At 42.8% G+C, this 12,533-nt stretch overlaps 1 protein-coding gene across 6 annotated transcripts in view; it reads right to left on the bottom strand.

Annotated features, from left to right (window-relative positions):
• The window catches only part of FNBP1L (formin binding protein 1 like), a 100,021-nt gene that overhangs the window by 9,047 nt on the left and 78,441 nt on the right, over positions 1-12,533 (bottom strand). Inside the window, exons 8-11 of one of the 6 annotated variants that reach the window (XM_075286761.1) lie at positions 9,211-9,357; positions 8,554-8,757; positions 4,766-4,891; positions 2,252-2,305 (exon numbers count right to left, since the gene is read on the bottom strand). In XM_075286761.1, the coding sequence (XP_075142862.1) occupies positions 2,252-2,305; positions 4,766-4,891; positions 8,554-8,757; positions 9,211-9,357 (531 nt within the window). The remainder of the gene's footprint in view (positions 1-2,251; positions 2,306-4,765; positions 4,892-8,553; positions 8,758-9,210; positions 9,358-12,533) is intronic. The other 5 variants (XM_075286762.1, XM_075286763.1, XM_075286764.1 and 2 more) reach the window with 5 other exon arrangements.

The following is a 12,533-nucleotide window of genomic DNA, read 5'->3' as shown; positions in this document are numbered from 1 at the left end:
TATATGTGACGGGCATCTTAGAGTTAAACATGTAGGACGTCACCTCTTAAAGGGACGTCAGGGGTTTAGCTGACAATTACTGATAGATCGGTTTGGTTTCCAGCAGAAAAGTTTACAATACAATGTAATAAAACCAAAGGGTACGAAACACTCCTAGTAATAAGCTGTATATCATATCATGTGTAGGGGGGTAAAGAACATCAACATTCTCCATGAATTTAGGGAATTTTCCAGAGCCAAATACCACAATATTATATAGTACGTACTTCATATATCAGACCAGAGAGATTTCTTGAAGGATCCCATCATGAATTTGTTTGATTTATTGTGATTTATCATCTCAGGCCTTCTTGACAATGTGATGGATGGAGAAGGTCTCATGTTATAAAACTGACGGCCTATCCTTAAATAGGATCTTTCATGTCCTCATCAAGGTGCGATATTATATACCACTACAAAGCCGATAGTGCGCAGAGTTGTATACGTCCCAGTGCTGGAGATACGTGTGCCGTTAGTTTCTGCACCGATATCTCCCCACTGTCATAAGGGCGTGCCTTACAGCTCAACATCATTGCGAAGACACGGATCTGTAAGGCCTACCCTTATGGCAGTGGGCACCGATATCTCCAGCACCGGGGCGCATATTGGGAAAGCTGAGGGTGCGCTGAATATAAAACTGTACATCAATGAGGACATAAAAGGTCCTCTTTAAGGGGGGTCAAATTTAGATCAGTGGAGGTGCGACTCTCCGCCGCCCCGTCAATCAGCTGCTTGAAGGGGATGTAGCATTGCGGCCTTTTCGTTGTTTACATCGGTCAGTCCACAGAAGGTCATACTTTGTAGCGGCTGTTCTACGTAACGCACCATTGTCTAATTCATGTGAACACGTGTCCCCTCTATAAAGCTGACTGGAGGGGGTACTGAGAGTCCTGCTGAGATTTGCACCCCAACCAATCTAATATTGATGACAAATCTTAAACGATGTTCACATCACATTCCAATAATCTGTTTAACAGATCCATTAATGGCACATAAAAATACACAGAATAAATGTTAAAGGGAGTCACCAGAATCCAACATATCACCCCAGATAGATAGGACAGGGTCACCCCTACTGAATCACGGCCTCCATTACACAGATGACATAGTTTTTGTCATTGCTCTTTGGAGCAACAGCAACGTCCTAGTTGTGTCAAAATCCTCATTTCCATCCTGACAAAAACAGCGCTCTATCAGCACCAGAGGGACAGATTCACAAGGGGAACACACCGTTTGATCCAGGTGACCCTATCCTATCTATGGGGCTGGGTGGATATAGTGGGTTCTGGTGACTGACTACCTTTAAGGGGAAATAAATGATCATCTGTTTTTTTATTTTTTGCATTTTTAAAAAGTTATGTCAAAAGATAATAGGATAGAGAACAAAGTAGGGGTCAGAATGCAGAGACCCCCAACAACCATGAGAATGGGGACCCATTGTGAGTGAGCCAAAGTACAGTACTCCGCTATCTCTGTCCTCTCCATTTAAACGAAAGGGGAGCAGGGGTACAAGGGGAGCAGGGCTGCATCTACATCCATCACCGCTATATTCACAATGGGGGTAAAAACACCCCATTCTCAGGATTGGTGGGGGTTTCAGTGGTTGGACTCCTACCCCTATCCAGGAATTTGTCTTCTATCCTATAAGAGAATAAATAACCTCCCTTATAAATGACGGACATACAATAGTGCCGCCCACTGTACTGCTATACATAGAAATAAAGATTTCAATGAATACAATAAATATAAATGATACTGAATCTGCTCAGCTCCTCCTGATCTATAACATGGCGTCTGCAGATCCTACAACAGGTTCCCTTTAAGCAATGCCCACACCATTGTAGTCATTTTGTAACACAATTTTAGGAGACTATAACGAAATATGTGTTACATACTATTACAGGGGACACAAGACTGAAAGCAGAAGGATAACCCTCACCCGTGTGAAGACGCCATATTAGAGGATGGATATTGCATAAATGATATGGTTACTTATTATGCAATTACAAAGGTCTAAAAAAGCAAGCGAGAGTCACACAAATGGAGAGGGCTGACACGACAGAGGTGTGCTACTCAGGCCACGACGTTCCAGATCTACTGGCTATGCAATAAGATGGAGGATCCTGAAAAAAGCACATCGCCCTCATGAGCAACCGAGAGCCACAGAAGTCAAAGAACAAAAACAAACAAAGTACCAAGCGGTGACACTCACATTGGCATGATGGGACACAGACCAGCACACTTTGCTTACCATCCTCAATGACCACTGAACCGTTCCCCAGCAGCAGAAAGAAATGGCAAGTTACTGAAAGATATTGGAACAAAAGTCTGCACTGGTGTGAAAAAAAAATAGATTATATTGCTAGATACCTCCGCTCCACGATCCAGGAGAAAATGAGAAATATGACCACATGATATACCATCCCGGGAGTCGGCACGTTTCCCTATCACTGCATTATAGGACATGGTCTATAGGGGTCTGGTATAGGGGGTGGTCGCACTAGCTGGACGTAGAGAGGGACAACAACCCTGGAAGATTTCCGGCACGGAAACTCATTTTCATTAGGTTTTTAATAATGGTCTTTGACAAAGCCGCAACCTTATTGTGAATTGTACAGGGGACATGAAAACCATCTGGAGCGAATATACCGTATATATCCTACAGATGACACTCTATGCTGTGATATCTTATTACAGAAAATGTTAAAAGGGATCCTATCATTGGATTTCCTTTTTTCTGACTAACACGTAGGAATAGCCTTAAGAAAGACTATTCTTCTCCGCGCCGCCGTTTGGTAGAAATCCAGATTTTCTTCTGTATGTAAATGAGTTCTCTCACAGCACTGGGGGCGGTCTCTAGCGCTCAAACAGCCCTGAGAGCGTCCCCAATGCTGTGAGAGAACTCTCCAGCGACACCTCCAACTTCTTCTGGAACGTCCTGGGTTTCAATCTTCTAGGCCTCGGGCTGAGCAAGCTCAGGCCACAAGAAAAAATGGCCGCTTACACAGTAAACTGTGTAGGTGGCCACAAGAAAATTTTCTTCTGGCCGCGGGAATGCGTAGTCGGCTCTGTCTGAGACCTAAAAGATTGAAACCCAGGACGGAAGACGACACAGGGAGAGGGCGTTCCAGAAGAAGATGGAGGTGGCGCTGTAGATTTCTCTCGCAGCACTGGGAACCGCCCCTAGTGCTGCAAGAGAACTCATTTTCATACCGAAGAACACCCGGATTTCTACTGAATGGTGGCGCAGAGAAGACATCTAAAGAAGGGGGGAATAATAGCATTTACTGCATATGTCAGGTTGCATTACTTCGCCTATACCAACCTATACCCTAAACCTGTGTCTTGTACCCAGAATCCAGTATGGAGCTGCGATTCAGGACCTTATGTACAGGGTTGTGAGTAAGTAAAGAATGAGAGAACTTGCAAACCCTTTTAACACATGCACACCCCTTAAAAAAAAAAAAAAAAAAAAAAAAAATCTGGAACCTACATCAAAAAGAGCCATAATACATATCCAAAAAACAGAAGATGGGCATTTTTTTCCCGGCAAGTAGACATGAAAATGGAATCGGTGGATACGAGTCATTCCTAGTACTGGGCACCCCAATACAAAAAGTGCTTAAAGGGTTTGTCCAGCCCCAAATGAATGCTTTATACTGATGAGCTATCCATAGCTAGGCCTCGGTACGATGTCCATACTGTCATATCTCTCAATAGTTTATATTTTATTCAGTCGGATTTTCCCCCCATTATTTAGCAGTGGATATAAGAGGGAGAGCTTTTACGGCCTTCATACAGTATCAATATGGACAGGTACAGAACATGCTACATATGTGACCATATGCGGCTAACAGGTGAGAAGACCTGCAGAAGAATCCTGATTCTTATATACTCTACTATAAGCCATGACATGTTACATATATACATGTAAGCACCACAAACAACACAGCATGCACACTGCACCTCGCCGGCAGAGATATAGGACAGCCCATGCGTGTCACTGCAAAGGTGAAAACTATGACATGTAGGCAAACATGTCATATACTATCCATAGGTGACAGAAGACAGGTCGTTTTACAGGAATCTCTTGTTCACACACCCCAAACCAGGAGAAAACTAAAGATACTCCGTATAAGATGTATGCTCACATCTAGAAATATCTCCAATAAGAAGGCAAGTGAGGCCCCGGCTGAACAGATGGATAATGGATTGTATGTTCCTTTATTAATTCCTAGATTACATTACATTGTGTCGCATCAGGCTCCATTGGGGTCGGCCATCTTGGGTTAGGTTCACATCTGCCTTGACACAGATTCCACCTAAACCCTGCGGAGAGCCAAGTCCTGCACAAACTACTCTGCTCTCCACCAGTTTCAGTAAAAAACCAATGGAAACCCAACAGACCCAGTTATATTTTATGGGGTTCATGGGTAACCCCCTTTATTTTTTGCAGAGAGCAAACAGAGGAGACACAAATGCTAGAGTGAACCGAGCGTTACCTGTCCGTTTGTCCATCCTTCTGGTCAGCTATGCATCAGACCGTCCCATTCATTGATTTTAACAATCTCATTGTCAGATTTCCTTTTTATTTTTGCACCCCGCACAGTGCTAGTAAACTTGGCAGAAATCTGACTGGAACATTGAAAATCCATGAGTTCAGCCGGGTTCTATAGAAAAACCATCCCGTGACACTACATCACACAGCAAACTTTGTACGACTTACCGCTCTTCTCAGGCCTCTTAAAGAAGCCCCCCTGTGCCTGCACACCACCTCATTTACTAAGTCCCTGTCTGACAGAGTGGACTGAGGACCACATACTCCAGGAGGTGACCAGAGAGGGGTGCTAGTCTGATATTGGGGTACAAAACAGAACATGTTTTTGCTACAAGTAATGATATATCACTAAGATATAAAACTACAAACCACACAGATCTGACTACTGAAAACTCACAAAAATTAGAATAGAGAGACTGCGGCGCTACCTAATGGGACACCGAGCAAATGGAGCAGTGTTGTAGTTCGCTCTGCAGCAGGTGGTTGAGAGTCAATATGCCCTAAGATTTTGGAAAAGGTCATTGTCTTCTAGTTCTTTGGAGTGGCAGGGATAACCCCGGTGTCCGAGGCCACCGACCATTATGTTGTGGCATATCCCAGCAATACACCGCTGTGAAAGCAGGCGCACTAGGAGTGGTCACTGATCTCAAGGATCTGATCTAGGAGCTCCATTCCAACATATTAAGGTTGTGTCACCGAATAGAATAAATCAAAAATCCAAAAATGAAGGTACGGATTGTGTATCCACCAAGAGAAACCAAACACTGTATATGAGAACTATGCAGAAGCTGCAGAGGTCGCTCTATCCACCAGTGACATGGCTCTTGGATCTATACCTCCCGTACTCATAGCCCTGACATGACTATTTTAGTTAATAAGATTAAACTTTCCTTGCCTATACCTTACATAATATATTTTATAATCCATATATTATATGGATTATCTGTCTCTCTCTTATATAATATATTGCACAATCTGGTATATGCCTGATTTCAACTTACATTCCTGTAGCAAAGCTTTTACTTATCCCATGGAAAACTACTGGAAAATCTGTGCATGTCTCATGTTATACCAGGGCTGTGTCCGTGTGCCAACAATGACTCCTACTTCTATTTCTCTACAGCCCCACTCCAACTTCTTCCCAAATAGCCGACAGCCACGGTCAGATAAAAAGCAGTAATAGCAGCTTCAATTCGCAAAAAACCTAGTCCTAGCTGAATTCTTCTAAAGGAAAATATGTCACAAACTATCCGTCTAATTCTACAATATTAATAATTGCATAATTTAACATAATTATAGTAGTTTGAAGCCAGAGTTGGAAGCTTTTCTACACCCAAACTGAGGCCTGATCAGACTCCCTGTCCTGTGTTATGTAGGAGATTTTGGGACACTTCTTTCGCCCTCTACTGTAGATCCTGTCACAGATCTGTATAAACGAGGAACGTACGTGGAACCCAATCTCCCCGTACACATCATGTTATAATCGGCCATGAGGCTTGTGCAGAACAAGGCGGGTACATCAGGTCTCCTACATCTGCATTACAAGCCCCTGAACAAGGCACAACTGGGGTAGGAGCCGCCAATCCCCCATGCCCTGGCCGCTGCCTGTGGTCACTTTGTATATTAAAGCAATGAACTGCTATAACACTCCCATCATCCTCCTGGACCATCTAGTGCAAATCTGCTATTTGAGACCTGAGTAAAAAAAAAAAAAAGAGCCAAAAAAAACTAAATACTCAGCATTTCACAAATCTCAGCTGGTTTCCTAAAATACAACAGACTGCGGTCAGAATTCAGTTCTGTTTTTGATATATATATATATATATATATATATATATATATATATATATATATATATATATATATATTACCCAACTTCCCAAACACTGAATGACTGATGAAAATTACACGACGTTCACTTTTCATCCTCCACCGAGTAAGAACAAAGGCAGAAACAAAGGAAGAAATATTAGAGTTGACATTGCTTCCTTTATTCTGTCAAAAAAACAAAAAAACCTATTTCTAGAGCACGGTTTATTAGAAATCTGTATTGTGTCATTCCTCTGCCATTCCTCCTGGAAATATAATAATAATAATAATAATAATAATAATAATAATAATGTCATTACCATTCCCCTTGTCTCTACATGGTGGATAGAGATGAGCGAGTAGTATTCGATGGAATACCTCGCTCCCATAGGAATGCGTGTAAGTGGCCGAGTACTAAGGGATTAAAGCGCATCAAATATTCACTGCGCTTAACCCCTTGGTGTTCGGCCGCTTACACGCATTCCTATGGGAGCAAGGTATTCGATCGAATACTACTCACTCATCTCTAATGGTGTGACTTTGTCCTGTATTAGGCAAAGTTCACACGGTGATGTTTTTGCAACAGAATCCGATGCTAAAATTCTGCCCCCAATTGTTTCCTTTTCCCGGTCGCTGAAAACAAATCAGCATAAAAAAACCAAATCCAGCACCATCTTTGGTCAGATCCCTCCCAAACCCCTTATTGAAGTGACTGGGAGAAGAAAATCTGTCGTCAGTAAGATCATCTCTGCAATGATGGATCCCGATGTAAAATCTGTGGTGTGAACCCTAGTCTAAGTAAAGACATTCCTGACAATGGGATCGTACATTTCCAGGAGGAATAACAGAGCAATATAAATATCTGTCTCCTCTCCTCTTACCAGGCAGAGACCTGCAGAGAAACTGCTGCCGGGATCAAAAGCAACGAAAATGTCATTCACGCGAGTCGCAAATAAACAAGCGTTCCTGATCAATGGAAATCTACTGACGTGGTGGGAACAGGTCTGTCACTGGTTTTTAATAATTCTTACATACAGATGTCTGCTCGTGTCACATATAATCTGACCAAATGACTGACACGCCAAAAAAGCCTGGCATACGTCTATATACTACACAGTGCAGACAATGTCAGCATACAGCAACGCAACCATCTAAGCCTATTCACACCATGATAATGGGATTTCATGGAAATAAAATAAATAAAAAATAAAATGAGCTCATTAAAAAAACAAATCAAAACAGGTGGCGCACAGATCAGCCTGGTTGCGTAAATATACCCTTATCTACTCAAGAGTTCACAAACCCAAAACTTCAGGGTACCAACAACAACAGAATGAGATGTTTTCTTGGATAAGTCTGTGGTGCATGCTTATTTGACCACTAGATGTCAGCACTAGAGATGAGCAAACACTATTCGAAACAGCCGTTTGGAATAGCATGCTCCCATAAAAATGAATGGACGTAGCCGGCACGCGGGGGGTTAAGCAGCCGGCCACCGGCAGAGTCTGTGTGCCGGCCGCTTCCATTCATTTCTATGGAAGCGCGCTATTCCAAACGGCTGTTTCGAATAGTGTTCACTCATCTCTAGTCAGCACATTTGAAACACAAAGTAATTGCATGTGTGCATATAATATTATATGATCCTTTATGATGATCGTGTCTCTTTAAGCAACCACATACCATGCAGATAGTTCCAAAATATAAATTACATTACAGACAGAAAATACACAGACCACATGTTTAATGTTCTATATATATATATATATATATATATATATATATATATATATATATATATATATGTCCATGGGATAAGTGTGAATACTTATCCCATGGACAGTGGATTCAAAAATTACCTTTTCCATCAAGCAAACATAATTCCCCTGTCCTGTACTCATTGGGGAAATCCACATGCAACATCTCACCTAAACAAGTCACTGCATGCACTGGAAAATTGGGGGCCGCGCACGACCTGCTAATATGATCCAGATACTCAAGATGGAGAAGCATACAGTGCAATAGCTGCCTGCTCTGGTTAACAGAGGGGGGCACAAGCAGGTACTCCCCTAAAATTTCTTTCAAGGACATACTGATAAGAAGGCGTCTATACCCGGTTAGCCCCACACCAACGCACTGTCCCATCTCACCTTGGGTTTCTTTCCAAAAAGCCATAGCTTGCCCTTAGCTTTGCCCATTGTGATTTTGGGATCAATTCTTGATACTTCTGGTTTTGGGGTGCTTATTGTTCCATCAGAAACCGTTCGGTAAATATGCTGACTGTAGTCTTCGAAAGGGAAATCTCCAGGGGGTTCAAATCCAGATTTAAAGCAATCCACAACTATTTGGGAGTCCTAAGGTTATAAAAGTAGAAAAGCACAAAATATTATATACAATAATATTATACAAAACAATAATAGCTGATATGGGTTGTGAGTATGTGTGCTGCAGTCAGATGGCAATGCAGAGAACACAGACACTGAAGCATGGTGTAGATGTCAATCACACGGAAGGGGGCAGCACTGAGCAGGGTTTACCAATGAAACTGAGCACTTGGGACCACTATCAGGGCACTTGTGGTCTACAATATCAGTATCTGTAACCACACGGTTATGTTGGATTATGTGTTGGAGTCCCCTACCCTGATGTTATGCCTATTAAGGACCTGACAGACTCTCTATAAAGCACATCTACAATGCGAGACTGCATACACCTCGCTGATACTGCTCAGACCCATATAATGCTCAGTCTGCAGCACTGGGGTTAGTTAAAGGAAAGCCCATAGAAGAAATAAAACCCGCACTTACTCTGCGCTCATCCACAGACTTGGCCGCCTGCACCATTCCTTCTAAGCATTTGGAGATAATTGGGATAACTTTTCGCTCTGCGTCAGCGAAACCTTTATAACACTCGCTCAGCTTCGTCGTTCTCCTCTCATCCATTTCCTGAAGGTGCTGTGAATAGGAAATACAGGGTCAAACAAAATACTACAGTAAAAAACCATGGAAATACAATGTACCGTAGTATAAAGAACATCGTGCAGCAGAAAATAGAGCTGCTCATTAGAGATGAGCGAACACTATTCGGAACAGCCGTTCCGAATAGCACGCTCCCATAGAAATGAATGGAAGCACAGACTTTGCCGGCGGCCGGTCGCTTAACCCCCCGCGTGCCGGCTACGTCCATTCATTTCTATGGGAGCGTGCTATTCGGAACAGCTGTTCTGAATAGTGTTCGCTCATCTCTATTGCTCATGCAATCCAAAAAATAAAATAAAAATTGCATTGAGCTATTGGACCATCAAAATATGCAGTCTAAAGGCCCCCCATACACAGAAGTCTAAAGGCCCCCCATACACAGAAGTCTAAAGGCCCCCCCATACACAGAAGTCTAAAGGCCCCCCCATACACAGAAGTCTAAAGGCCCCCCCCATACACAGAAGTCTAAAGGTCCCCATACATAGAAGTCTAAAGGCCCCAATACATAGAAATCTAAAGTCAACCAATCCTATCATCTTTGGTGGGAACACGTGGCTACCTTATGACTTAACAGTTCTCCAACAATGTTGGGGAACGTAGAATTTTATCATGCTGAAACTTTGTTCCTCTGGGAAATAAGTTGGTGTCTTGGCTGAACCCAACGTACATGTGTAAGGGTGGGAGAGTGGGTTGGAAGAGGGAGCTTTTAGTCAATGAGGGTCCAATCCTGGAGGTGTATGGACACTTTCACCAACAACCAGCTTTTTATTGAATTAAAGGGAGTTTACCACTATCAAAATCTCTTCATGTCTCTAAATGCCCCATAACAGCATATAAGTGGTCTAAAACGGATCTCGGTAGTGGTCCACTCCCTTATGTCCTAAGGCCCAGCAATAACCGCTTAGAGAGCGTTCACACTACTGTCTCTGTCCGACAGCTAGTGTCCGCTGCTAATGTCTGTGCAAAATCTTGCACGGACATTAGCAGCGGACACTAGCTGTGTCCGTGACATTTTGCATGGATTTAAATGGAGATCGGGTGCGTTCTTTTACAGTCTGTGTCCGTCCTTAAGTGTCCGTTCCTAAAGATGTCCGACTTTTCAAGCGGAAAGAAAAACCTACATGTTGGGTTTTGCTGTCCGCTTGAGAAGTCTATCTTTAGGAAGAAGAAATCTTTAGGAACGGACACTTAAGGACAGACACAGACTGTAAAAGAACGCACCCGATGTTCATTTAAATCAATGCAAAATGTCATGGACACAGCTAGTGTCCGCTGCTAATGTCCGTGCCAAATTTTGCACAGACATTAGCAGCGGACGCTACCTGTCGGACACAGATGGTAGTGTGAACACTCCCTTACTATTAAGCTGTGGCCCACTGTTTTATCAAGTAGTTCCCATGCTCAGATATTTTACTAGATTTTCCTGCACTTTGACACAGAGAAGAGCGATGGCAGGGAGACAATGACATTCTGACAAGAGGAATGAAACAGGTTATGCGGGCAGATTTACTAGTCCTCTCCTACAAATGACATATCACCCCACCACAAAAATATTTTAACAAGCACTTCGCTGAATATGCAGCAAAAATATAAGGTGAAACAACAAAATGCAGCTACATCTCCTCTACATGCATTGTAAACTTTCTGCACAGATTTTCAAACCTGGATTGGTTGCAGATTTTGCCTTTAGCGTACCAAAGGAAAGTAAAAAAAAATCTGCAACAAAAGCCATATTTTACTGATGGGTACATTGCTAATTGTACAGATTTAGTTAACGGCATAGGTCAGGCCACGTGTGGCATAGACTCAGCAAAACTGCCCACTGCCACATACAGGACCCACTGTTGTATATGGGATTTAAAGGGAGTGTCACCAGAACAAAGCATATCAGTCCAGCCTGGAGATACATAGGTGACGCTAGTTTCACACTAGAATTTCGGGTTTCCGTCTTGTGGGTCTGCTTGGCTTATCCCATTGTGAAAATCTGCCAATTTAGGCTGCGGGTAGGTTTTCTGCAGCTTTAGCTGTAACACAGCTGGTTTTTTTCCTCCTGGCCACCAGAACGTAAGGTCAAATGGGTTCATAGGTCATTGGTGAAAAGGAGAGTCTGGCAGGGGACGACAGACACCACCACATCAATACAAGGCGACTGATAAGTGATCGGGATCCGCAGGATTCTGTGAGGATTTGCAGCGGATGTATCCCTGTAGATTTTGTTGCAGAACATTTACACAGCAAATCCAACTCCGACATACAAAATCCAACTTCCCTTTAAGAGACATTCTTGCAAAACTGCAATCCATTACACTTTGCTTCGATTCTCACATCCATTCTAACTAAGAACAGTCATGTAAGACTTGGCCAACCTGACTATCTGGACCATTAGTGCAAGATGAAATACATTCTACTTAGAAAACTAACATTTCCGTATCAAGCCTTTAATGTTTCACCACTGGCTCTGCCGCAGGACTGCTCTGTATATCGGAGCATAAATACAGGATACAATGAGCACAGTATATTTATCAGACTTCCTTGAAAACCCAAGAGTTATGCTAGTTACTATGTATGGAAATGTCTGGGACAAGCTATGACCTCACATCCAGCAGGTCTCTATAAATAGAAGTGGACACCGATATATTATAAGCACTTAGGAGTTTAATCGCAAAAGGCCACTGCGACATTTCTGGAATAGAAATGGCCATGATAGAATTTATTTATTTTTTTAAAGGGCAAGAACGGTCGATAATTTCGCTACAGCGGCTGTCCAGGAGTAGAAAAACGTAGCTGCTTTCTTCCTAAACTGCGCCACTTCTATTCACAGGTTGCATGCGGTATTGAAGCTCAGTTCTATTCATATTGGAATTTAGCTATATTACCATATATATCCCAGGGAGAGGTATGGTGCTATTTCTGGAAGAAACAGGCCATGTGTTTCGCACACTGAGGGCAGGTTCACAACTGCACCCGGTCTCCACTTTCAGGTTTCCGTCTTCTGCCGACAGGAGACGGAAACGCGGCAAGACAATGTCCGCGGCTAAACAGTTTTTTTTTTTTTTTTTTAACCAGACACAAAGTTCTGCATGTCCGACTGTCCGGTTAAAAAAGAAAAAAACGGTTTCGCCACAGAGACCAGAAGACGATCACGGGCGGAC

This window comes from Leptodactylus fuscus, chromosome 9 (genome assembly GCF_031893055.1).
Source record: "Leptodactylus fuscus isolate aLepFus1 chromosome 9, aLepFus1.hap2, whole genome shotgun sequence".
NCBI classification, from domain to species: domain Eukaryota; kingdom Metazoa; phylum Chordata; class Amphibia; order Anura; family Leptodactylidae; genus Leptodactylus; species Leptodactylus fuscus.
Note: the sequence above shows the minus strand (reverse complement) of the source record. Positions and strands in the feature narration are given on the sequence as shown.